Below are 27,534 nucleotides of genomic sequence, written 5' to 3'. Positions count from 1 at the left end.
AACAGGCAACTAACAAATTTCAACTGTATGTTTGCAAAACAAATTTTGTGATATTTGGTTCCATTTCTTTAGTTGAATCTATGAAAAACGCCAAAGATCAGACAGTTTGACAGACATTAAATAGTGTTTTTGGACCAACAAGGCAATTTTAAAAGAGGTCTTAGCTGAAAACTTGACATATTTCAACATGGTGTGCAGTAAACCCTTAAAAAAAACTGCAGATGCAGGTGCTCAGGACGCTCTCTATAGTCCCTCTGTAGAACATGGTGAGAATGGATGATGGGAAATGGGCTTTTATCAGCTTCCACAGGAAGTAGAGACGCTGTTGGGCCTTCTTGGTTAAGGAGCTGGTTTTGAGGGACCAGGAGAGGTTCTCCGCCAGGTGGACACCAAGGAATATGGTGCTCTTGATGACCTCGGATCCATCGATGTTAAGAGGACAGTGATTTCTCTGTGCTCTCCTAAGGTCAACAATTATCTCTTTTGTTTTCTCCACATTCAGAGACAGGTTGTTGACTCTACACCAGTCCGTTAGCTGTCACACTTCCTCTCTGTATGCTGACTCGTCGCTCGTGCTGATGAGACCCATCACAGTCGTGTCATTGGCGAACTTGATGATGTGGTTCCAACTGTGCATTGCTGCACAGTGACATGTCAGCAGAGGAAACAGCAGTGGGCTGGGCACACAGCTCTGAGGGGCTCCAGTGCTCAGTGTGGTGGTGCTGGAGATGGACTGTCTGAGGTCTCTCTGTCAGAAAGTCCAGGATCCAGTTGCAGAGGGGGGTGTTCAGGCCCAACGGGCTCAGTTTTCCAGTCAGGTGCTGAGGAATGATTGTGCTGAATGCTGAACTGAAATTTATGTACAGCATCCACACATATGTGTCTTTGTTTTCCAGTTGGGTGAGGGCGAGATATAGGGTGGTGGCGATGGCATCATCTGTTGATCAGGTGGGACAATAGGTGAACTGCAGTGGGTCCAATGTGGGTGGCAGCTGGGTCCTAATGTGCCTTATGACAAGTCTCTCGAAACACTTCATCATGATGGGTGTGAGTGCAACAGGACGGTAGTTATTGAGGCAGTACACTGAGGACTTCTTTGGCACAGGAACGATGGTGGTGGCCTTGAGGCACGTTGGAATGAAAGCAGTGCTATGAGAGAGGTTGAAGATGTCAGTGAGGACATCTAGCAGCTGGTCTGCACATTCTCTGAGCACTCTTCCAGGGATGTTATCTGGACCAGCAGTCTTCCATGGGTTAACTCTTTGAAGAGTTCTCACATCAGACGAGATCAGAACCTGGTCGTTGTGAGGTGGGGTGATCTTCCTCACCATCACGCTGTTCTGAGCATCAAACCGTGCATAGAAGTTGCTCAGTGCATCTGGTAGGGAGGCGTCACTATCACAGGCAGGTGTCGTCTACCTGTAGTTGGTGATGCCCTGGATGCCCTGCCACATGCGCCGCGTATCACCACTGTCCTGGAAGTGGCTGTGGATTCTTCAGCCATGCGCGCATTTCGCTGCTCTGATGGCTCGAGGCAGTTTGGCCCTCACTGTTCCCCGGGCCACCTTGTCACCTGTTTTGAAGGCGGAGTCTCGAGTCTTTAACAGCACACGCACCTCTGCAGTGGTCCACATTTTCTGGTCTGGTATTATGATAGTGATGAAGTCAGTGACATGATCAATCCACTTGCAATGTTGCTGGTCACAGATGATGTGTACTCCTCCAAGTTGGTGCAATCGCTATTTGTAGCAGCCTCCCTGAACATGTCCCAGTCAGTGTGCTCAAAACAGTCCTGAAGAGCAGAGAGAGCTCCAGCAGGCCAGGTTCTCACCTGTCTCAGAACCAGTTTGCAACGTCTGACGAGCGGTCTGTAACAGACAAGTGGCCAGAATATGCGAGATGGGGGAGGGGCCTCGCTGGGTGCAGAATGAGAATGTTTGTGTAAACAAGATCGAAATACACTAATACACTAATCATGATCGTGTGCACAGCGTCTCTCTATGTCTGTCTCCACGTTGGTTGAGTGTGGAGTAAGTGCATATGAGAGCATGAGGGTGGGAATGGATGTTTGCATATGTGTGTGCCTGTATGTCTGTGTCTATATGTCAGGTTGGGTATCAGACGCCACCTCTCTGGGGACATCTCAGGCCCTCCAAGGTTTGGAGGCCTATCTCCACCCACCACCACTTCCCCTGCCAGTGGCAGACGCCCTCAGACATCGGTGCGTTGGTGGTTCTTTGTGTCCGGGGATGGGCGTCCGGGTACACACCGGCTCACTCCTTGGCGGCCGCTTATCGGGGCCTGGAGCCTGGGGCTCGCTCGGGCCACTTCGGAGGTCACTCAGGCACGGCTGGCTGCCGGCGGAGCTCACGGGCGCGTCACTGCAACCCCCCCTGGCTTCTGCTCCATGGCTGCTGAGTGAGCCCTCATCTGGGACTCTCCTCAGCTCTTTCTGGGACAGTGGCGCGGCTGCCCCTCTGTTGGTCTTCCTTGGTCTCTTGTGTTCTGGGGGCCTCTGGATGTCTGGAGTTTTGATCTCCTCCATACCTGCTTCATGCCCTGGAGGACGGGGCTGTGGCCCCCCCACACCCTCTAGCAGATCATTACATGAAGGAACCTTTTAAAAAAAAAAACAAGCGCGTCCATGCTCACAGGTGTACACACGGGTGATCACACCCACAAACTACACCCTTTTTGGCTCCTACCTCAAAGCACACTGTGTTCTGTTGATCTTATGTGCTGCACAATAATGTTAAATATTTAGTATTTACTGTCATATTCCCATATATCATTGTGATGTTGTTTATTCTATTACTCTTGTTCTCTTCTGCTTGTTTTCTTTTTTCTTTCTCAGCAGGTGATCCAGGTGATCGATATATGCATTTTTTTTTCTGATCATTCTGTTGGTTTTTGTCTTTTGCCCTTCTCCCCCGTCCCTCTTCTCAGCTGTTTCTCTTTCCCTCTTTCTTTCTCCCCTTCTTTCCCCCAGTCAAGTCTGTCCCGTATTCAGTAAGTGAAAATAAAATAAACAATAAAAGGTGAATCAAATGGACCATTACGGCAAGGCTGGGATGGTCAATTTGGTAAAGTAAATCCATTGGGCATCTTTCTTTGCCTTTAGACAATAATTCTGATGGCAAAAGAGCCAAACGGGACAGGCAAAAAAATAAAAATAATAATAATAATAATAATAATAATAATAATACACTAATCATGAGAGATTGTTGGATTGATTTTTACATCAGAGTGTAATGTGACCACATTTGCAGTCACATCACACTCTACGTTAGTGTTTCAAACATGAGCTTTCATTGTGCACCTTTGGGCTACACATTATACATTACAGAGGGTGAGCAGTGTAATGTAGGCTCCTCTGCCACCTGATGGCAAATTACCCAGTGCTAGTGCAAACTGTACGACGCTACACAAATTTTCCATTTTCAAAGCAAAACATAAAGAAATGAGACGTGGCTCAGGACTTTTGGACAGTACTCTATGTTAAGCCCTTAATTTGATTCTTATTTCCTAGTTTGGCCCTTTGTGAAAATGAATTTGTCACCACTGTCCTATAAATTTTTACAAATGAACTGAACTTTGTCATCTTATTGCACTTTTTCTCATTTGAATATGTTGTCTAAATGTGACAACAAATGTTGTATTTGGGAGTAATTGATATACGAATACAAAGTAAAACAGTTCACGGTGAAAACAGTTTCACAAAACCTTACCTGAGTTTCACAACTGAGGTAAGATTTGAAGTTAAAAAGTTATAGACCTTCTACATATTAATGTTATTCATGTTGGTGCTGTTTTGTTTTTTTTTGTTTCCTGTTCTCATGCTGTCCTACCATGGAAGCACAGCATGAGTAGAGGTCTCTTTTTTTCCTCTTGTACTTTCCCATTGTAGTGTACATTTCAGTGTTTTTCTGTAACGCTACCGATCTCTGACTTGTATCCCCATGTAATGTCTGTGTTGTGTGTGTAAGATCGGGGGGGGGTCCCATTTCACTGCAGGGCAACCTGCATGTGGCGAATGAAGCTTTGATTGATTGATTGATTGATTGATTGATTGATTGATTGATTGATTGATTGTTATTCAACCCAGTGATTTCCATTTTTCTCTTTATAATGATGCCACAGTAACTTACAGGCAAGTGTAACATGCATACTTGAAAATCACTACTCGCTGCACCTGATGAAGCAGTTGAACAGGAAGACAGTACTGCGGATGACCCTTGCAGTGCGGCTCTCTTCGTGCTGTGATCGCGATAGTGTCAGCCCATCGTCCATGTGCCCCTCATGGTGCATGATTGCCTAAATAAGAAACAAAGTTTCTCCAGGTTCAGCAGATTCAGAAATGTATTAAGATTGCTCAGTAACAGAGGAAGTTGCTTTGCAGTTGATGGGTGATGCATTGATTGGATACATGAGGAATCTTCAGAATATTTATAGGAAATTTGCACAAAAACAGTTCCATTAGTGAAAAAAGTAAAGTCTTTTACAGCATCCAGCAGCTTTTAGAATTAGTGACAGTTCTTTCATTTTCACTAACTATTGCCACAGAGACCCGGACTAATATGTTAAACATATAAATACTTATATGTTGTTATTATGTGTTGTTAATTTTTCAAGGTTTCCCTCTGCGTTGGCTGTCAGTGGAACCATGTCAACAATGTTTCTTGATGGTATGACACAAGAATCAGAATGATTTCTGAAGTGCAGAGGTGTCTACTCTGCACAGATTCAGCCAAATACCACAAAACTGCTTGTACAGCAGAGTAAATGGCTAATGGCCAAACACATACTGCAAAGGCAACCCAAGAAAGAAGAAGACAAAGATAGATATTCTTCATTGGTCAAGTCAGTCACCAAGTCAGCTTCATTTGCAGTTAGTGAAAGACCCACAAATATTTTTATTACAATGGTGTTAATAAATTAAGCCTGAAATTTTCACTTCAATTACATTTGAAATGTTTGATTTAAAATCTAATGTGGTTGTGTACAAAAAGTAAAAACTAATAACATTTAAAAATGGTGTCATTGTCCAAATAATGCAGCAGATTCAAAGTATCTGAGGTAAATCCAACGCTATTGGGTCGATGAAAACACAGCTCATCCCCCTTTTTAATTGAAAAACTTTTCCCCATTCTGACTGTGCAAGAAGTGCATGAATTTTACATTCATCTTAATTTTACGTTAACTCTAGCATAATGAAAGTCCACAACCTCACCATGGACCATATTTACAGACACAAGTATTTATAAAGTTGTAATAGGTGAAGTTATGGTTTGGTGCGATATGGTACCTTTCTCTGTACTCCACCCATGCGTGCACACTTGGCATCAACAGTCTGGTAAGTAAGCCACAGACAGGTGTCAACATGTTGAATGTAACACACAGAGTCACCATACTTTATGTCAGGAGTCCCCATCCCATCCACGTCCTTCCTCACACCCAGGTCCAGCTTTTCCTGAAGGAGAAACAAAGAGGAAAATTCACTTAGACAAGTGAGCCTATAAAAACACAGAGAATTTCCTTCATTCAAAACACAATGATTTCATAGATTATGGCCTTCACAGACAGCACTGCTACTGATGTCACTAACTCTATACCTTGGAAGACCTGAAGCAGAAGGCTGTAGACTTGACATCAGCTTTCTCTTTGTCCATCAGCAACAGAGACTTGTCTTCTACCATGCTCAGATACTTCCCTGTGGTCACATGTCTCAGTCTGAATGGCTGACCCCAACGGATATGACTCCCACTCCACCTGGACATATTGACAGAAATCCAAAAAAAGTCAAGGAACCTGACTGATTTAATAGTGCATGTTATGAGGAATTAGACATACAGAACATCAATGGTTTCAGTGCCTTTAAACCTGCACTATACAGTATTATTTAGTCATTGAACCATAGATCGAAATACTAAATATAACATATAATGTAAACATTTCTTTTTGTACATACATATACATATGTTGAAATAAATTATTACATTTCCAACATGTCAGTGGTTAAAGTTGCCACTGTGAGTGACAGGTGTCCCCACACACCTGCTTGTCCACCACTGTGGACAGTTTCTTAGTCATCACCAGTTTGTCTGTATCTGGAAGACCCACAGGATCTGGGATGATCCCTTTTTGACCTCTGGACTTCCAGGCCACATTCAGCACAGATGTTCCTGGATACGATGCCAGCCACTTTTATGGCATTATGGCATTCCATGTATGTCCTGCCTGCTAGCATCTTGCACCCTGCAGTCATGTGTTGGATTGTCTGAGGGGCATCTTTGCATAGCCTGCACATGCGTATCATTTAAGTTCATATGTGTGCAAAGGCAGACCAGTGAATACTTTTGGCAAAGTCTTCCCTGCCATTCTTGAGTTCCTCATACACTACCACAGTTTCTCACTTAGCTCCTTATCATATGCTTTGTCTGGATCCACAAAGAGAAGGTGTAATTCCATCTGACCTTCTCCACACTTCTCTATCTACACTCTCAAAGCTAATATCCCGTCTGTAGTGCTCTTTCTCAGCTTGCAACCATATTGCTGCTCACTGATCATCACCTTTCTTCTTAACCTAGTTTCAACAGCTCTTTCACATGCATTCATCTTATGGCTCACCAGTATATCCTCTCACTCTCCAAAACTGTGTTTAACAGTCTGGTTAAAAAGTTTACTTCCCTCTCTCCTACACGTCTCCATGCTGCCACAGGTATGTCATCTGAATCAACTGCCCTCACTCCCTCCTTTCTAAGCCTCTGCACTTCCTGATTCACTAGCTCTCCTCAATCCATCTCTCTCTCTCTTATTTTCTACATTCATCAGTTCCTTAAATACTGTTTTCATCTTCTCAACACAGTCTCTTCACTTGTTAACATGTTTCTATCTAACCTGCTGCACACCCTTTCCAGCTCAATCTCTCCGCCTGACGCAACTATCACAACTTTCCTTTGTCTTCCTTTATCGTGTCTTGTGACTGACACTAGTATTACATTGGGTTTTGTATGTGTTTTACATGTGTTTTTATTTTGCATTAACCTGTTTGTAAACGTATGCAGAGCACATGTATGTTGTTTATACTCACACGACTCGCAGTGTCTCCAGCCTCCACAGTGACCTGGCATGACAGGACACGGCTCCGCCTTCGTAATGCACTGTCCTGGAGAAACGAATGACAGAATTGCAAATCTGTTTTAACAAATCTCCCAACAGTGCTGTTATATTTGCAAAGAAGATTCATAAGTATTTAACCTGATTATACAGTCTCATAATAAACCCCAGCAGTTAGTCAGATGGGAGCACAGTCACTTTGAGCCTCATTGTTTAACAGCTTGGCAGTCTCCTTTGGGAACTTCTTAAAACTATAATTATTAATAGTCTTATTCATCTTAGTCAAAGCTCTCTGTCAGTAAAGGGACTTGTTACATTCTGTCCCTCCAAGCAGAACCAGACAAACTGAGTATTATATGTGTAATGGCCCCAACTGGTGGGTAAAGAAAGCTGAAGGTAGGCAGAACAAAAAATGTTGACTGGAGAGGCGTCTTTTGAAATAAGACTTGGAAACTACGTGTGTTCTTTTAGAGCCGTCCAGTGGGATATAGCACAGCATTAGTTCAGCTTACCATCATCCCTATATAATGGCCCAGTCACGCTAGACTACTGGGAGAAAAATAGTGGCTTCCCAGCACCGATTTGGGTTTTTGTTTTTCTGTTTGTTCCAGTCATTCCAACTGCTTGCGCAGAGGTTAAGCATGCAACACCCTCAACCTCTGTAGACCACTTTCACTCACAAGGTAGTTGCACTGGTGGATCTGTGGAGCTTGGATTGACTGCAATCACTTCCAGACAGGTTGGTAAAACCTTGAAAATAACTGCTGTCCATTGAATAAACACAGATTACCAACATGATGCAGTCAGTCTGAGTCTCTGCTGATGAGCACAACTCAACAACTATTTCACTATTGGTGAAGGAATTTTTTAATTTCTGCTTCCAAACTAAAGCTTTTGCCTGGACTTTGAATGTACAGTGCTGTCTGCATTTTCTTAGACTTACATGTTTCAAATAATCAAACCGTTTTAATATTAGACAATGATAACTTTATATTTTTTCTGTCACGGTTCTGGGTCAGTTTCAATGTTTTGGTTTATTTTGCATGTTGGAGTGTTTTGGGGTTGTCTGGTGTTTTGATTATTTGTGATATATTATATTACTGTGATTCTGGTTTGGGGTTTTTGTTCGCAGGTTTTGTGTGAGTTTAGTTCTGTGTCCTGTCTGCGTCCTCGTGTAGTGATCTCTTGTTTCCTGTTTTATTGTGAAGGTCTGCGTCTCATGTGAGTGTGTTCAGTTTTACCTCTGTCTCGTCTTGTTGATTACTCCCAGCTGTGTCCCTACATGTGTGTGATCTCCCTGTGTTTCTCTGTGGGTATTTAAGTTGCGTCTTCTGTCTTTGTAGTTGCTGGTCCGTCTGTGTATCCACCATGTTTCATTCGTGTGTTCCCTGCCGTCATCGTCATGTACCATCGTCTTCCTTCCTTTATATCCAGGTTCGTGTTCTTGTTCATGCTCAGTAGTTTAGTTGTCCCAGTATAGTTTAGTTCTCTGTTTTGCCGTTTGCCTATCTATACTTCGTGTTCAATAAATCACCTTCACAACTGCCTGCGTTTGGATCCTCCTTTACCTTTTCAACACGGCTCTTCTCACTCGCCAGGACAGTACGGACCAGCCAGATATGGATCCAGCGGCATTCACCCCACCCACGGAGCTTCGAGAGCTCATAACGGACTCAGCTTCAAAATCAATCAACCTGTGGCTAGAGCATGAGGGAGAAGCATTTCTCTACATTCTGGAAGCCAGGCTACAGCAGCTTATTTCCAATTATCCCTGGCTATTGGACTCACTGCACCCGCTGGTACAAAACTTCATTCTCCACGAACTCCACCTTCACCTGGAGGTCCCGAGTCGCCCATCCAGCGTCAAGCCAAGTTAGCTGGTGGGTCCGAGAAGCCCACCCAGCACCACGCCTCGTCTGCTGGGGGTCCTGGAGGACCCAGCCAGCACATCCTCATGTCAGCTGACGGTACGGGGAAGTCTGTTCAGCCGTCACCTGCTGAATCATCCCCTGCGACTTCTACGCCATCACCTGCAGCATTCACATCACCGCCTGCAGCCTCACTGCCTGCTGCATCCGCAGCATCACTGCCTACTGCATCCACATCGTCGCCTGCCGCATCATCGCCTGCAGCATCATCGCCTGCAGCATCATCGCCTGCAGCATCGCCACTGTCAGGTTCCACGGCCGCCACGCTGCCGTCCGGTTCCGCAGCCGCCACGCTGCCGTCCAGTTCCGCAGCCGCCACGCTGCCGTCCGGTTCCGCAGCAGTGTCTTCATCCACGCCTGCAGCGTCAGTCTCATCCATGCCTGCAGTGTCAGCCTCATCCACGCCTGCAGCGTCAGCTTCATCCACGCCTGGTCCTGCCTCCGTGTCTTCATCCACGTCTGGCCGAGCCTCCGTGTCTTCATCCACGCCTGGCCCAGCTTCAGCGTCCGGTCCTGCCTCGTCTGGTCCTGCGGTTGCCACACTGTCATTGGACCCAGCTCGTCCTGTTCCGCCTCGCCTCTGCCAGCCGCTTTCCAGGCCTCTAGTTGAGCGTCTGTCAGTGCGCCCCAGGGTGGCTGTGGCTACATTGTAGCTTGCCATCACCAGTGTGTGAATGTGTGTGTGAATGTGTGTGTGAATGGGTGGATGACAGGTTGTGTAAAGCGCTTTGGGGTCCTTAGGGACTAGAAAAGCGCTATACAAATACAGGCCATTTACCATTTACCAGCGTTATGGCCGTCAAGGCCAGCCTCCGGAGAGAGTTCGTCGCCACCGCTGGCTTCGCGGCCGGCCTCCGGACCTTCTCAGTGGCCGCCACTGCCTTCCAAGTGGCCGGCCTCCTGATTGGTTTTGTCTGCACCGTTGCCGTGTGCACGGACGGCCCCCAGAACTGTTTGCCCGTCGTCGCCGTTGCCGTGTGCACGGTCGGCCCCCAGAACTGTTTGTCCATCACCACCGTTGCTGTCCGCACGGCCGGCCCCCTGAACTGTTTTGGCTCTTGTGCTGTCGACCTCCGGGTCGACCCCCTGAACATTTCATGGACTCTTGTTGAGCTCTGGTTTGGTTTGGTTTTTGATCTGTTTTCCTGTGTTCTTGAACTGTTTTCTTGTGGGGTTTTTGGACTGATCTGGACTCTTGTGCTCCTTGTTTTTTTTGTTTTTTGTTTGGATCCTCCTTTACCTTTTCCACACGGCTCTTCTTACTCGCTGTGACAGTTTCTCTTGTAAATAAATTCACTTAACTACATATGCTAATGTAATAAATGTATAAGACTATATACTTGTACAACTTTTGTTATAAAGAACTTAGATATTAATTTAGTTATTAGTCAGTTATCATAGTTATAAATAGAAAGCCCAGAGTATTTTTTGAGACTGAGTAAACGAATAAATTATCAAAATTTCCCATTAATTACAATCCCCAAATTACTTTTTAATGGATTGAGATCATATTAATTGTTTGATCTATTTCCCTCATTTTTTTTATTCATAAATAATATACAGAGTCATCATATTATTTATTGGTGCAAATGAAACCTATTAATGTCTGTGAAGGTTCTCAGTCATCCAGGTCATCGTAGTCACAGGAGCTTGGAAAGAAAAGCGTCTGGACTTCTTTAAGTTGCTTGAAGACGTTTCACCTCTCATCCGAGAAGCTTCTTCAGTTCTAAGGTCAAATGGTGGAGAGTCCCAGATATAAACCTAGTGGGAGTGACCCCCCACAGAGGGACAAAAGGACCCCCTGATGATCCTCTAATCGCCTGAGCCAAGGTGGGAAACTGGGTGTGGGTCCCAATCAGCCAGAGTTTCGGGTGTGTTCATTGTGAAACCTGGCCCCACCTTATCATGCGAATTCCTGAGGTCAGATGGCCCAGGATGTGAGTGGGCGTTAAGGCGTCTGGGAAGGGATCTCAAAACTGGATTATAGATGGCAGACAGTTGGTGTCGTAAACCCCCGCCTCTGTTCAAAGATGGTCGCTCACAGTGGACATAGATGGCTTCTTTCACTCCTCTTTCAAACCATCTGTCCTCTCTGTCCAAAATGTGAACATTGGCATCCTTGAAAGAGTGTCCTTTATCCTTAAGATGCAGATGGACTGCTGAGTCTTGTCCTGTGGAGGTGGCTCTTCTGTGTTGTGCCATGCGCTTGTGAAGTGGCTGTTTGGTCTCTCCAATGTAGAGGTCTGAGCATTCCTCGCTGCACTGTACAGCATACACCACATTGTTAAGTTTGTGTTTTGGCGCTTTGTCTTTGGGGTGAACCAGTTTCTGTCTGAGCGTGTTGCTGGGTCTGAAATACACTGGGATGTCATGCTTGGAGAAAACTCTCCTGAGTTTCTCTGATACGCCGGCTACATAGGGGATGACAATGTTGTTGCGTCTGTCCTTCTTATCCTCCCTCGCTGGTGTCTGATCTTCTTTTCTGTGCCTCTTTGCTGACTTTAAGAACGCCCATTTAGGATAGCCGCACGTTTTGAGTGCTTCCTTTACATGTGTGTGTTCCTTCTTTTTTCCTTCAGGCTTAGAGGGAACATGTTCTGCCCGGTGGTGTAGGGTCCTGATTACTCCAAGTTTGTGTTCCAAAGGGTGATGGGAGTCAAAGAGGAGGTACTGGTCCGTGTGTGTGGGCTTCCGGTAAACTTCGATGTTGAGTTTGCCGTTCTCTTCAATGTGCACAGCGCAGTCCAGGAAAGGCAAACAGTTGTCCTTTGTGTCTTCCCTGGTGAACTTGATGTTTTTATCCACAGCGTTAATGTGCGCAGTGAAGGATTCCACTTCTTGTGTCTTGATTTTGACCCAGGTGTCGTCCACATATCTGTACCAGTGGCTGGGTACTCTTCCTTTGAAAGAGCCAAGAGCCTTCCTTTCCACTTCCTCCATGTAAAGGTTGGCTACAATAGGTGACACGGGGGAGCCCATGGCACAGCCATGTTTTTGTCTGTAAAAGCCTTCGTTGTACTTAAATATGTAGTGGTGAGGCAGAGGTCTAACAGTGTGCAGATCTGATCGGGTGTGAAGTTGGTCCTGTCCTCCAAGGAGCTGTCTTCTTGTAGTCATTTTCTGACAGTCTCCACGGCCTCCGTGGTGGGTATGCAAGTGAAGAGAGAGACTACATCAAAGGACACCATGGTTTCATCTGGATCCAGGGTAAGTTTCTGGACCTTGTCGGTGAAGTCGGTGGAGTTCTTGATGTGGTGTGGGGTGTTCCCCACGAGAGGCGCAAGGATGGTAGCAAGGTGTTTAGCAATGTTGTAAGTGGCTGAGTTTATGCTACTGACTATGGGTCTGAGTGGGACAGCTTCCTTGTGGAGATTAGGAAGTCCGTAGATGCAGGGTATGGCATCCCCTGGGTAAAGGTGATGATATGTAGGGCGGTCAATGATTTTGTCCTTTTCAAAGTCTTGAAGGCAAGCTATAACTTTCTTTTTGTAGCTGCTTGTGGGGTCTCGCTTTAGGGCTTCGTAGGTATTGTTGTCACTGAGGAGAGTAGTGATCTTTGTATGGTAATCTGTAGTGTTTAGGACCACGGTGCATCTTCCCTTATCAGCTGGTAAAACAGTGATGTTGTGGTCTTTGCTCAGGGAAGCGACGGCCTTCTTTTCTTGTATTGTGAGGTTGGATGGAGGGACTTTGGCACTGGAGAGCGTGGCTGAGACTTTCATCCTGATTTGCTCTGCTTCTGTCTGTGATAATTTATTAATCCGTATGGCAGATTCTGTGGCTGTGATGAGGTCCACTATGGGCAACTGTTGTGGAGAAATGGCAAAATTGAGTCCTTTGGCTAATACTCTCTTTTCAGGTTCAGTGAGAATCCTGTCTGAAAAGTTCTTAACCCATTTCTCCTGACTGGCATCAGGTGTGTTTTCTTCTCTGGGTTGTGTTGGTTCAGAATGAGGAGTGTGTGTTTTTGAAAGCACGGTGTGGAATTTCCTGCGTTGTCTTTCTTTTCCTTTAGAGTGTTGGGCCCGCTGAGCCTTGTCCACAAACTTGTAAACCTCTTCTAAAATTGGAGAGGGTAGAAGGATTTCCAGTTCCTGCAGGGTCTGGCTGATCTTGATCTGGAGGGCATCTATGGTGAAATGGACCTGTCTTATCCTTTCACTTAAAAGGTGATTTTGTGCTCTCTGTAGAATCAAGTCTGCTCTGTATCCCCTGACAGTGGATCCAAGGCGCAGGCTCTTAGGAACAACTCTGCTTTGTCTACATCTTAGGTTGAAACGGAGATGGTTCCTATAATCCGCTAGTTTCCTTGATTCCCTTTCATACTCCCGCACCAGTTGAAGGGTGTTCCTCCCAAAATGTACGGCAATATGTCTGTGAAGGTTCTCAGTCATCCAGGTCATCGTAGTCACAGGAGCTTGGAAAGAAAAGCGTCTGGACTTCTTTAAGTCTATTAATATTGGCAGTGAGTCTTAATCCCTACATTCCTTATGTAATCCCTCTTCTTTAGCTTCCTTATGTTTTCTAAGTGTTGATCCTTGTAAATATAGAGTTAGAAATCTCAACTATATTGGAACAACACTGTACAGCCATTGACAGTATGCTAAATTGGGGTAATGTGTGCATTTCTCTTTTTTCTCCTCTTGATCCAGCTGTTTCTGAGAAGCTGCACTTTGGGCACCGGTTCAGCTCACTGAGCCAAGCAGGCGACCATACGCCACACGGCTGAGAGTGGGTTCGAATCCACTCTGACTCTCTCTCTTGCACAGACAGCATCATAGCATATGTCATCTCAAGGTAACTTATACAGGAAGGTTAAGACTCTCTGTGTGTGTGCGTAAACTGAATTATTTCAGAGCAGTAGCACCACTAAGCTTTGCACCTTACCGCCTTTGCTCGTCTCCATGCTCCCCAGAAGGAACTGTTAGGCACTCGTCCATGTGACCGTGAAGTAGGCGCAGAACATCTCCTCCAATAAGGAAACCTAAAAGAAAGCAAAGGGTGAGGATTTTTGTTTTTTTATTAAATGAATGGAGATAAAAGGGGCAGATAGGAGGGCAGATCAGAGGGTGAAACTTGATACATAATTCTCCAGAGAAATGACAAAAAAGCAGCAGTACACCTGCTATCTTGCATGCGTTGCTATTTTTGAAACTCATTTGAGTATTCGGATGAACCTGACGTGGGAAGGCAGCAACTGATCTTTATATTTCTGAAACACCCCTGTTCAGATATATAAAGATCAGTAGAAATACTTGTCCAAATGAAAAACAGCTATGTTTCAAACAATGGCACTCAAAACATCAGCGTCGGTGAAAAAGTGAGTCATGAACTATTTCTGGACGTCCCACAAAAATGAGAATTTGGTTACAGATACAAAATTGTGAAAAGCTCCATAGCATTTTGTATAGAGGTGTTATACTGAAAAAAGATGACTGACGTTACTGCACCCTACTTGGTAAAATCTAGACAGAGAATTATTAAGAAAGGTTTTCAGTCTGTTTGTGGATATAGTAATAGATGTAACAGAGGTCAGCAAGCACCTTGTTCCAAAGAACAGGACCACAATAACAGAAAGCACTCTCAGCAGACTGTGATCTGATTCTGGGAACAGTTAAAAGATCTGAACCTGATGACCTGAGAGGTCTGACTGGGCTGTAGACAGTGAGCAAATCAGAGATGTACTGGGGCGGGGGGACTAATAGAACTAATAGAAGAATTTTAAAGGTAATTCTATATTGCCCTGGAGCCAAATGAATAGAACTGAATGAGCTGAAGACGTCCTACTAATGATTTGGGGAGTGCTGCAAACAGAGCATTGTGATAAGCTATTCTAATAATCTCACCAGTAGCTGCCTCGTCCTGAGCCTGGTTCTTCCTGTTAAAAGGGAGTTTTTCATTCAGACTGTCACCAAGTGCTTGCTCACAGGGGGTCATCTGCTCGTTGGGGCTTTCTCTGTAATATTGTAAGTTCTTTACCTCAAAATATAAAACTCCTTGAGGCAGCTGGTGTTATGATTTGGTGCTTTGTAAATAAAGCTCAATTTAATTGAACTAGAACTAATCTACTCAATATGAACAGGATCCACTTTCTCAGTGTCATTTTGAAGATAACAACCCATGTTCCTCTCTGGAGCATCCATTGGAGTGTGAATGTCAGACAGCAGAAAGAAAAAAGTGCTTGTTTTAGGCATGTTGTATAAATAACTATGAGTATGTAAATTAGAAAAGCGTTACAGAAGAACCAGTCCATTTACGATTAAATAAACCAAGGACTGACCCTAGAGAAACTCTGATTGAATTTTCAGTTTTTAACCTTTGATTTTGATGGGAGCCAATCAAGAACCTGACCTGTTAAACCAACAGTGTCACAAAGCCTTTGAATTAGGTTGTCATGGTCAACAGTGTTGAAAGCAGCAGAGACATCAGGAAGAACTGAAACTCTCTGTGAATCACTGTTGATCCTCCTGTTCATCAGTAATAACTGTTTAGTAAGAGCTGTTTCTGTGTTATGATGAGCTCTGAATCATGACTGCTACTTATCATTAAGACTGTGAGTTGAAACGATTTTCCAGATACTTTGCTGAGGAGTAAAAGATTAGACATACGTCTGCAATTATTAATTACCAATAGATTACAGTACCAATAGATTACAGTACCAATAGATTACAGTACATATAAGTGACACAGGGAACCTGCCAGACTGTAGAGAGCTGTTGATAATATTTACTAAATGGTTTATAAAAAGTGAGATGCAGATCTGAACAGTTTGGTGGGGACGGGGTAAAGTAAAGAAGGTTTGCTGAAGATTTGCCAAATGGAAGGCCATGCTTTAAACTGCAGGGCGTGACACGGATGGACAGGGTTTAATGTGAACAACATCACAGGATCTTTGAGGTCTGCTGGCTTCCTGTTGGTGACTGATCCATTGTTATTGCTTTAACATGAGCACAGTAAGTAATATATTGATGTATTAGTAACTGTAGATGTTGAAGAGTTATGTGATCATGAGGTCCCAAAATGGGAATTATAGGAATAATGTTTTTATCCAGGTTGTAAGCTAGGGATAGGAATACTGATAAGAATTTAGCAATTCCATTAGTAGTGCAGTACGCTATTTTCCTCCTCGCCACACAAACTGGAATCAGGTTCTTTACAAGAACCAGTTCTCAGCTCCACATGATAAGCAGCTGGAATAAGTGCGGGTTGATTAGGACTGGCATAAGGACCCAGATGATAGTAGCTGGACTGCTCAGACTGAATAGGTGGTAAAGAACTGATTTAACCTGCTGAAATGGGAATACAGAGTGGACAATAGGAGATGTTCGAGAACAGACGTTTTAGTTTAAGTTCGTTTGAATGCTTGTATTTGACTTTCCAGTTGGGCTGTTTTCTGGCTGAGCTGAAGAGTCGCCAGAAGGCAAGATGGTAGCAGATCTCTGAGGTGGAATCCGTCTGTAGCTATTTACCATTGGGTGCCATAGGGTGGCCAAAGGGGGGATCCACAGAGTAGAAGAGTACACACTGACAACAAACTGAAATGGGTTGAAAACACCGCTGCACTCTACTCTTTTAATATCTGTCGGACGGACAATGCTCAGGATTGTCTATGAGTCTGTTGTGGTCAGTGCCATCCTCTGTGCTGCTGTATGCTGGAGAAGCAGGTTGGAGGTTGTGGATGCCAACAGACTCAATAAACTGATCCCCAAACCAAGTAACATTGTGGGGATGGAGCTGGACTCTCTTAAGATGGTGTTGGAGAGTCCAAGATAAGGACAATACCTCCTACCGACTCCATGATGTGCTGGCCAGTCGCAGGAGCATGCTCAGTGAGAGACTGACATGACCAAAATGCACCACTGAACAAGACAGGAAGTCATTCCTGTACAACTCCTCCATCTAAAGCACAAGTACACATTGCAATAGTTGCACATCCTTACTAATTGCACATCCTCTACCGAGGCAGTAACAGTACAGTATGATAAAACGCGCACCTCTATGTCGACCATTTATATTTAATTAGTGTAATATAGAGGGATATTTATAATGAGAGCTATTTGTATCTATTAGAGTCATGTTGTTATCATTTCCAACTTGTAATATATTGTTTTATTTAGTTACTGTTCTTACAGTCTTGGAGTAACTGTGACTACATAATTGGACAGCGGTAATCCAGGTAGTATATCGCAGCTATATGGTGGAAATAAAGCATTTTGACTCTTGCTATTGACGTCTGTTTAAGAATGTAAGTAAAAACTTCTTAAGTTGTTGAAAAGATGACAATATTTGTTTTCAGTGCAGCTAAACTTTAATAAACTGTCTTCTACAGAAAAACCTGATAAGTCCAACTATGACAGGCTCGTATATAAGCCGACTGTTACAACACATGAACTGTGCATGGATGGGGTTTATGCTATATACTTGTCCCTTTTTTGAGAATACAGATTATTTAAGGGTCAGATTATTGTTCGATTTATTTTTGGTTGTTGTTATATATATTTTATATTCTTTATATTCTGAACAAAGGTAAAACTGCAAAAAAGGAAGAAAAAAGAAGAGAGAGAGAAAGAGATAAGGATACCTTGTGCTACTTCACTCCCAGAACAGATGGGAGCCACACTCCACAGTGTCTGCTGGAAGGCTGCATCGACATGGAGACTGCCATTACCATAGGACAGGTGCTACAGGAAACAGACGTGAGTCATGTTTGAACTATTTACTGACACACCACACTGAAATATATACAGAAAGTATTTCCAAATCAGAAACACCAGTTAGACAGTAGGAAAAGCAAATCAGTCCTGATTCATGAGATTATGTGATTATTCAGATACTTTCACAGTACAGGATTAGAGGTACAGTTTTATATTCTATAAAGTAAGTGTTTTAAATATATAGAGAGGGAAAAGGAAAGCAGAGCCAATGGAGAGCAAGATGCTGCAGAATGATTTCGGGAAATTAGGGCCGAGTCACACAGGCATAGAGACCCTTCAGCTTTCATCTGGCACCCACGGGTCCCAAAGGAAACATTTATTTCCCAACTGTGTTGAGATTTGTGACATGATCACATTATTTGTGCAGATTTCTCAGTTGTCATATAATATTACAATCCAATCTATAACTTTAATAATAAATGATGAATACAACAAATACTATACATTTAATAAATAATTATAATATAACTAATAATAATAATACATTTTATTTAAAAATAGCGCCTTTCAAAGCACCCAAGGACACTGTACAACAGATAAAAACACAGAAACTGGAAGTAGTTTTGTTGCCTAAACCTCAAAAAAAGACCCAATAAAATAGTGAATAAAATTGGAAAGTATTTGCAGTCTCTTGTGATTGTATGCCAACGCTACACAACCTTATACTCTTTTTAAAACTAGTGTTATAAACACCAGTTACATCTTTACAATAACTGTGCAGATAACGGTCTGTAAACCAGTTATTAACCAGAGTATAAACACTGTTATCTTATTGTTTTTCTACAGTAAATGTATTTATAAAGGTGCTACTGACATGAAATTATCACCAGATGTTGGCAACAACCCATCCAATACAAAGATGCAAAGAAGATGTCCATGAATCTTCTTTAGATCAATAGAAAGGAAGATGGCGCCTGGGTGTTTGGCATGCCGTCTATCGCTCTCTTCTATTTGTTTTATTTTATTGTTTTTAGTCAATTTTGTGCAACATGTCAGCCCTACATTGTTTTATGATCGCCAGACATTATAGGAAATAAGCTTATCTACCCAAGCTTTAGCTTGGTTTGGAAATGACAACCAAGGCTTTCTGCCTCCTGATTTGGAAGTAACACCACCTAACTGGCGCTCCTTACCACTGCCACTGGATGTGCGGAAGCGACGCAGGAGACGGGGTAACCGTGAAGGTCGCCTTGTCAAACTGAGACTCAGGATCTCTTGTTTTCCTCATGAGCTTTGCTCAATTTGTCAATCCTGCCCGCAACTCTTGGTGCCGTTGCGTGCTTTGGACCCGGTGGACTCCTGCTTGGTTCCTGTTGTGGGATCTCTTGAGAAGGGTTCTGCAAAACCCTCTCCTCTCCGACATCTGCGTTGGCGTGGAGTGGACCGAACAAACCTCCGACCTGTGGATCTGGTTGTTGCTGCCTCGGAAGCTCCCGAGCAAATTCCTCTCAGGTTGGGATTAATTAACGCCAGATCGGTGGCAAATAAGACATTTATTTTGAAGGAATTTTTCTGACACAATTTGACACAGTGGATCACGATTTGCTGATCTCCCGCTTACAGCACTGTGTGGGAATTTCTGGTTCGGCACTTTTGTGGTTAAAGTCCTATCTCTTATGTAGCTTCATCCTCTGTGGCCCCTCTGCTTTGGGGTGCGCCACAGGGATCTATTCTTGGGCCGTTATTGTTTTCACTGTACCTTTTGCCTCTTGGCGCGATTTTCCGAAAGCATAAAGTGCCATTACATCTATACGCAGATGACTGCCAGCTCTACTTACCTCTTAGTCATTCTGATAGTCTCCCAACTGGACCTCTGCTTGACTGCCTTACTGATGTCAAAGCATGGATGGCAAAAAACTTTTTAAATTTTAATGATCAGAAGACTGAAGCAATTTTATTTGGCCCAAATCATTCTTCTCATACTCCGGATGTTGATCTTGCAGCTTTGACTTCCCAACTAAAGAGTTCGATCACAAATCTCGGAGTTAAAATTGATTCTGCACTTCTGTACAATCAGCATTTTATCACCTCAGACATTTATCAAAGGTTAAGCCCTTTCTTTCCAAGCTTGACTTGGAAAGCGTTATTCATGCCTTTATTACCTCACGTTTAGATTATTGCAATTCTCTTTTAACAGTGGTTTGGCAGGGCACTTTGTCACGCTTGCAATTAGTGCAAAATGCTGCGGCGCGATTTTTAACTGGCAGAAGAAAATTTGATCACATCTCTCCGATTTTGGCCTCTTTACACTGGCTTCCAATTGAATTCAGGATCCGTTTTAAAGTCCTTTTATTGGCTTTTAAATCTCTAAATGATCTGGCACCTGTTTATTTGTCTGACTTGTTGAAGCCCCACTCGTTCCCTTCGGTCAGCTGAGCAGTTGCTGCTTTCGGTCCCAAAGTCACGGCTGAAACTTAGAGGACACCGAGCGTTCTCTGTTGCAGCGCCGATGCTTTGGAATAACCTTCCTCTCCATATTAGACAGGCTGCATCAGTGCCAGTTTTTAAGTCTTTATTAAAAACCTATTTTTATTCTCTGGCTTTTAACTCTGTGGGTAACTGATATTTATTTATTTATTATTTTTTTATTGCTACATCTGGTTTTATTACTATGTGCATGTTAGTATTGTACAGCACTTTGGTCTACCAGGTGTGTTTTTAAAGTGCTATATAAATAAATAAATGATGATGACAGATGATGATGAATTACATTTTGTGTAATAAGGAGAAATGACATGGGGAAAACGTACTGAACACATGAAGAAAGGGAGGCACAAAAAGGCATGGAACTGCTGAAATCTATCAGTAATTAAACAGCAATCCTGCCACTTGGTGCAAATTAATTTCAGCTGGTTCCAGCTGATGGCCTATAAAGAGACGTCTCATTACCAAGGTGTGATCGTGGCTCAAGAGTTGGGAGTTCATCTTGTAATCTGGAAGGTTGTCAGTTCGAGCCCCGGCTCCGACAGTCTCGGTCGTTGTGTCCTTGGGCAAGACACTTCACCCGTTGCCTACTGGTGGTGGTCAGAGGGCCCGTGACGCCAGTGTCCGGCAGCCTCGCCTCTGTCAGTGCGCCCCAGGGTGGCTGTGGCCACAATGTAGCTGCCATCACCAGTGTGTGAATGTGTGTGTGAATGGGTGGATGACTGAATGTAGTGTAAAGCGCTTTGGGGTCCATAGGGACTAAGTAAAGTGCTATACAAATACAGGTGTCATACATGAAACATCTCATGATGGGTAAAACCAGTGAGCTCTCTCATGAAGGTACTGGTTACAGAAGAATTTTTAAACTGCTAAAGGTATCATGGTATGGGGCAGTTCTTCATCATATGGCACTAGCATGCCTCATATAACTGATTAAAAAAAGAAAATCTGCTGCCATCTACCAGGATGATGAACATTAAATAAGGATGTTTCACACAGGACAATGAGACGATGATGCTGCTAGAATCCAATCACCTGACCTGAATCCAGCTGAAAATCTATGGAAAGAACTAAAGACTGTGTCAATTTTTATTATTACGCAAAACTTAATTTATTGACATCTATGGTTTGATTTCTCTTGGCATGTACAGATTGGATGGGATGTGACTGACTTCTGCTGAGAATTTCTGTCGACAGCACTTTTAGAAATATATTTTTTTAGAAAATAGGTGATGTCTTCAATATTTATTTTGCCTGCTGTAAATATAATTTGTAAATCCTACTAGTACTAGGACACGTCTTGCCACATGAAGAAAGAAAGCAAGCAACATCAAGATCTGAGTTCATCTTTGCTGGCATGTTCCCACACACAGCTGCTACTGACCAGATATCTTTCAGAGGAGACGCTGACCAGGATGAGATCATCTCCCACTCTAACCTTTTCTCCCTCCGAGCGCTGCTTTGATGCTGGATGGATGGTCCACCAGCATGCCTCGCCTACACACACACACACACACACACACACACACACACACACACACACACACACACACACACACACACACACACACACACACATCATCATCATCATCATCATCATCAGTATTACAGGAGATAAAGCAGCGATGTGTCCATGAAAAACAAACTTGTGTCCATTTCCTTGCTGGGTGTGCACCACTTTGGTTCAACCCTGAAACTGTTGTAATTTCCATGACTTTTAAAAAGAGAGCTCAGCAATAAGGCAGACAGTAGATCTCGGTGTGGTGCATTATGTTTCTCCACAGCAGCTTTCATTTATCAGCAGTCAGACTCTATAATAATACCGAGTTTCATTCCAGTAATGATGTCAAGAAACTAAAAGCAAACAGCAGCATGACACACAAAACAGACGTTTTGCTGAACTTGTTCTCGCTAATACAGCTATACAGGAGGGTGTGGGGGGTGTATATGATATTTAACATATAACAACTTTATTTTGTTGAAGCTAGTTGATGTTTACACTCTGCGTAACACTCCTTTATCCAAAATTCACAACTGGTGAATTTTTAAAGAAAGTCAACTTTTTGGATTATATGCAATCGTGTGAGCAGTCAAATATTTTCACTTGGGCCAGGCTGGATATTTTACAGTGTTACACAACAAGGACTATCTGAAGTGTTTTTATTTATTATCGTTTTCCATTGTTTTAGCTTTTAAATGAGACACGCTCATTTCGTTTAGCGGTGGTGCAGATATTTGTACAAAACATAAATACCTGTGGTATCCTCCTGCAGCCCCACGTCAAAAGCCAGTTTGTCTGTGGATGAACGCGAGGTGGACAGGCAGCACAGGTACTAAACAGAGAAACACAAATAAATAAAATGATTTTATCAATCAAATTATCAAGAAATGACAGTACATTCACTGAACTTCTAGAACTGTGCGTGAACATTTAAACATTGTGCCTTAGCAGAGGGATGAATGAAAGGCTTTTCTTTTTCTTATTCCCAACTATGTTACAACATTCATGATAAAAGGATCTTTTTGCACTATGTTTTTAGATGTAGTCTGTGTCACTGACCATTCCACTGTAAGAGTGTCGCAGGAGCACAGCATGTCCATACAGTAGAGTCCTATGACCTCCTCCCTGGGCCATCTGAGAGAATTATTGAAAGACAACAACACAGAACGTTAAAGCACACATGTCAATAAACAGGAGAGCTAAAGCTGCCAATACAATAGACACAGGCAGAAATAAAATTTTGGCTTTATATAAAGAAAAACAAGATGTTTCATAGCAGCTTAGAGGTACCCTTTGTAGAAGTGTAATCATTGCTACGTCACGGCCATCTTTCCATCCTTAGCTCATGGCGTAATTACAATATTCTATTGATTTCAAATGAAACAATGACTTGGGCACTGAGCCGATGGACTCACTGCTAACACCTGCTTCACATTCAGAGTGTCTTTTCTGGTCTAACAGTTATATTGCTGCTTAGAATATGACACGTGGGGGGTTTTTCTTGACACTTGAGCAGGCAACCACATCCCACATGTCTGGGCCACAGTGCACAGCTCTGAGTCTGCAACCCTCCACTAGCCAATGAATGCAAAAATTATCAAATTATTTTGAAAAAGAAATTCTTCTTATAACAAAAACGTTTCATTATATTTTGTTCACTGCTATTGTTCTCAATTTCTCTGATTTGTGATGGATATATCAAAAAACTATATGCCTGATATTGTGAAGTCCACAAAAGTAGCTCAGACTACTCAGGGCCTGAGAGCTGTTGGATTTTGACCAGGCACCCTCAGTACAGGAAGGACTGGAGCCGGCTCTCTGTTTAAAAAGTCCAAGTCTTTGACCCTATGAGTATTATCCAGTAGGCAAACAGAGCTTGGATGGAGCCGGGGAGGAGACCTGCCAAGCTGTAACTGCTTCCTGCTGATGTCAATCTTGCTTCATCTGAAAGCGTGCTTGCCAGGGTGGGCCTCCGATCAAGCCCTCCCCTCAGCCACACCCATTATCAGCAGCTCACCTCTAAATCTGTGCACTTGGCAACTAACTGGGTATCATTAGTGATGACCATCATTCAAAAGGTAGGCCACTACCCTTTGAATGATGTAATAATAATAATACAGGTTATCATGTATACTTGTATTCCATGTACTGTAGGTCAAAATCTACATCAGTATAAGCAGCTCTTACAGGTTACTCTGGCCTCTAACAGTAACACACCCCTGGGACCCTGGGAGAGCGTCACTTTAACACTCAGCTCTCTCTTCATCAGGACGGACCGTAGCAACGAGCCAGACACCCCATGATCCCAACGCACCTCCTACGGGAGACCCCTAGGGACACGGTCAAATGCCTTGTCCATTTCCACAAAATACATGTAGTGGTTGGGCAAACTCCCATGCACCCTCCAGTATCCTCAAGAGTAGAGAGCTGGTCCAGTGTTCTGCGACCAGCACAAAAACCACTTTGTTCCTCCTGTAGCCAAGGTTCAACTAACAGACGAACTTTCCTTTCCAGCACGCTGGCATTGACTTTACTGGGGAGGCTGAGGAGTGTGATCCCCTTATAGATGGAGCACACCCCCTGGTCCCCCTTCTGAAAGATGGGAACCACCCTCATCTCCAAAACGCAGAAACAAATTAAATCAGTTTTGGGTTTTTTTTTGAGGAGGCAGACATTGTCTCCAGACTGATGTGATCTAGAATTAAATTTCTCTATTGATTAATGCATAAGCTGTTTTTTGACTTCCAGTTCATGAGAAAAGTTTTCTTAGCAATCCATAAGGAACATATGTGATGTGTTTACTTATCTAGTTCACTTTTTCCCCCTAAGATGGACAGCTTGGGTGAGGTTGGGATCCAGCAGCTAAACCACGTCGTCACATATCCAGAGCCTTTTGACAGGTGTGCAGGACCATATAGCATGCATATAGTTCTCAGCAGAGTTGTCTTTGCAATGGGCACATTTGTCTGAGTATGTAAGGCCCATTTGGAACAACCTTTGTCCTCTATAGTGTGCTCTGTAGAGAATTTTGTATTGTACAAGTTGTAAGTTGGGCTTTTCTGAAGGTGTTTAAGCGTATCGTGTCCAGAATCTTTTATCTGGATTTATGGAAAGATCTTGCTCCCAATTGATGGTTTGGAGGGATATTGATTCATCAGTTTTAAACAATAGCTTATAATTTTGGGCAATAGGCATTTGAGGGTGCTGATATTTAAAAATTGTGGGACCAAGTAGGTATTTCTAGATTCAGTTGATTGGGATTAAATTTTTCCTGTATTATGGACTTTAGTTACTTATATTAAAGAAAGGTATTGTTGCTGATTCTATAGTTTGATATGGAACTTTCCTTACTGTTTTTTACCCCTTTCTCATGCCACGATGACAATTGTAATATTTTCTTTCTCTGACAAGTATATGGAATGTTCCAAATGGGTGCTGGTTTACATGGGATAAGTGAATGCCATGGTCCTCCAGTCCTTCCCAGTCAACCTGCCTTTTCTGCTTTGTTTTGATCCCATTGTTTCCTGGACAGTTTTCCTACCCTGAAGCCAGCCACACCCGCTGGCAATCATACTCACCTGCTGACGATGATTCTCATCACAGGCACACTATTTCACATAATGGCTGGACTTCAGCCAACACTGGATCATTGAATGACACAGTGCCTGAACAGTCAGTCAGTGCTATGGTGAAAGATCCCTTGTCCTTCGTCGTGGTTAGTCACCCAATTATCGTGTCTTGTTTAGCCAGGACAACAATCGGGAGAGTGTCGAGAGAGCCGTGCACCACTTGCAAATATTTCTGAATGGATTTTTGAGCGCCACAGATCGAGAGAGGGATTCACTGCATGGGAGCTGGGAAATCATCATGGAGGGAACCACGTTTTTTGATACTGCTTCGCACGTCGTTGCTTGTTTCTTCACTGTAAATAAATTCACTGTCGCTTCTCAGGAAGTACTGCATTTGGGTCTTGTTTCTCCCACAAGCTTGACAGTGAAGACTTAATTTTTAAGATTAAGATATGTTAAGGCTTTTAAAGCAGTTTTGATGCTTAATATTGGAGTTTACAATTGGCAAATGAGAGATTTTTACTTGTCCATAGAATGCTTATTCTAGGTCCAGCCAAGCCCTGTCTAATATGAGCTTGGTTTAATCCATTTTGAAACATGTAGCAATCTATTGGATAAGAAGTAGTGATAAAAATGTGCTAGTGCTAGACCACCATTGTGCTTTGGGTTTTGTAGAATATTTAGACTTATCTGTGATGGTTTATTTTCCATAAAAATGTACGTTTTGTTGGTGTCATCTGGGGACCACCGCCTCATTAGCACGCCATCCTGCAGGAAAAAACAGGGAAGGGTTGCACTTTCCCCACCAGTGACAGCAGCTGTAAAACAGGAACTGAAAGACTCGTAATTTTTCTGTGATTTAAACAAAGTAAGAGAGGGTTTATTAGGGGTCAGTAAAAGCAAGTGCTTTATTTTAAGCGGAATCATTGTTTTAATGGTGGCAACTCATCTGCCCTATTTTCAGACTGTTGCATTTACATGGACAGTGTGCACTAATAAGAAGGCCAGTAAATACCTGCAGAGGGTAAGGGAAGTCCTGAGGAGTCAGCTGAATAGATAAAAGAAGTTCCAGACAATCAACACCTATGTCCTGTACTTGATCACCTATGTCGGTGATCAGGTACCCTGCTGGGGTAATAAGCTGGCCAAAGGAGGAGATAGAAGCCACTGACATCAAGACAAGGAAGCTCCTCGCCATTCTTGGAGGGTTTCACCCCAAATCCAGCACCCTGAGATGGTGCGCTAAGAGAAAGGAAGGAGTCTAAGGACTGGTGAGCAGCAGAACCACTGTCCAGGATGAGCCAACCAACATTCATGAGTACATCAGAAGATGGCCACAACTGACTTTGTGATTAGTGAATACCTCAGGCAGCAGAAACCCGAGAAAAAAGAGGAGCAAAGAGAAGAACCATCATCAAAGGACAGGCCCCTGCATGGTATTTACCACCAGCAGATAGAGGAGGTGGCTGACATCCAGCAGTCCTACCAGTGGCTGGACAAAGCTGGACTGAAAGACAGCACAGAGGCTCTAATCATGGCAGCAAAGGAACAAGCTCTTAACACAAGATCCATACAGACTGGGATCTACCACACCAGGCAAGACCCCAGGTGTGCAAAGATGGTCCTCAGACAATCCAGCACATAACAGCAGGGTGTAAGATGCTAGCAGGCAGGCCACACATGGAGCACCATAACCAAGTGGCCGGCATAATATACAGAAACATCTGTGCCGAGTATGGCCTGGAAATGGAATACCAGCCCAGGGTGGTCAGGAATGACTGAGCTAAGATCCTGTGGGACTTCCAGATACAGAAAGACAAACTGTTGATTGCTAACAGTACACAACATCCGAGAGCTGAGAGTGCAGTCCTAGGAAGAACTTATTTAATGTGCAGTAAATGATGCGATGGATATTAATGTGATATCAATATCTACTTTAATCTTTAAAATCTTGATAGTATTGTTAGAATATTAACAGAAGTAAGTTTGTTGCCTCGGGCTGTTTCTAGAAGTCTTCTGAGTTTATTATATGTCTGCTGCTTCAAGAGCAGAAGGATCAACCTATGGTCTTCTTCAAAGTCAGACTTAATTTACACCATTATCCACAACATTGAGACAGTAATGATAAAGACCTAACAGCAAGTGATACTGAGAACTTCAGAGAGGTCACCAGGCGCAGGTTCATAGCATAAATGCTAGTATTACGATGAATACATTTTGTTGGCTTCTCTGATTATTAAAGGAATTGTGAAACTATAGTTGCCATGGTAAGTGACACCATG

General features: G+C 43.3%; 1 protein-coding gene across 1 annotated transcript in view; it reads right to left on the bottom strand.

The window, feature by feature from the left end:
• The window catches only part of ryr2a (ryanodine receptor 2a (cardiac)), a 282,131-nt gene that overhangs the window by 205,995 nt on the left and 48,602 nt on the right, over positions 1-27,534 (bottom strand). The window contains exons 4-12 of the mRNA XM_085361763.1: positions 22,743-22,817; positions 22,437-22,515; positions 21,567-21,679; positions 17,626-17,725; positions 13,932-14,028; positions 7,091-7,165; positions 5,613-5,769; positions 5,306-5,470; positions 4,193-4,314 (exon numbers count right to left, since the gene is read on the bottom strand). Coding sequence (XP_085217889.1) covers positions 4,193-4,314; positions 5,306-5,470; positions 5,613-5,769; positions 7,091-7,165; positions 13,932-14,028; positions 17,626-17,725; positions 21,567-21,679; positions 22,437-22,515; positions 22,743-22,817 — 983 coding nt within the window. The remainder of the gene's footprint in view (positions 1-4,192; positions 4,315-5,305; positions 5,471-5,612; positions 5,770-7,090; positions 7,166-13,931; positions 14,029-17,625; positions 17,726-21,566; positions 21,680-22,436; positions 22,516-22,742; positions 22,818-27,534) is intronic.

This window comes from Diplotaxodon limnothrissa, linkage group LG8 (genome assembly GCF_057381915.1).
Source record: "Diplotaxodon limnothrissa isolate DT_005_m linkage group LG8, D_limnothrissa_male_GT1.1, whole genome shotgun sequence".
Lineage (NCBI taxonomy): Eukaryota > Metazoa > Chordata > Actinopteri > Cichliformes > Cichlidae > Diplotaxodon > Diplotaxodon limnothrissa.
Note: the sequence above shows the minus strand (reverse complement) of the source record. Positions and strands in the feature narration are given on the sequence as shown.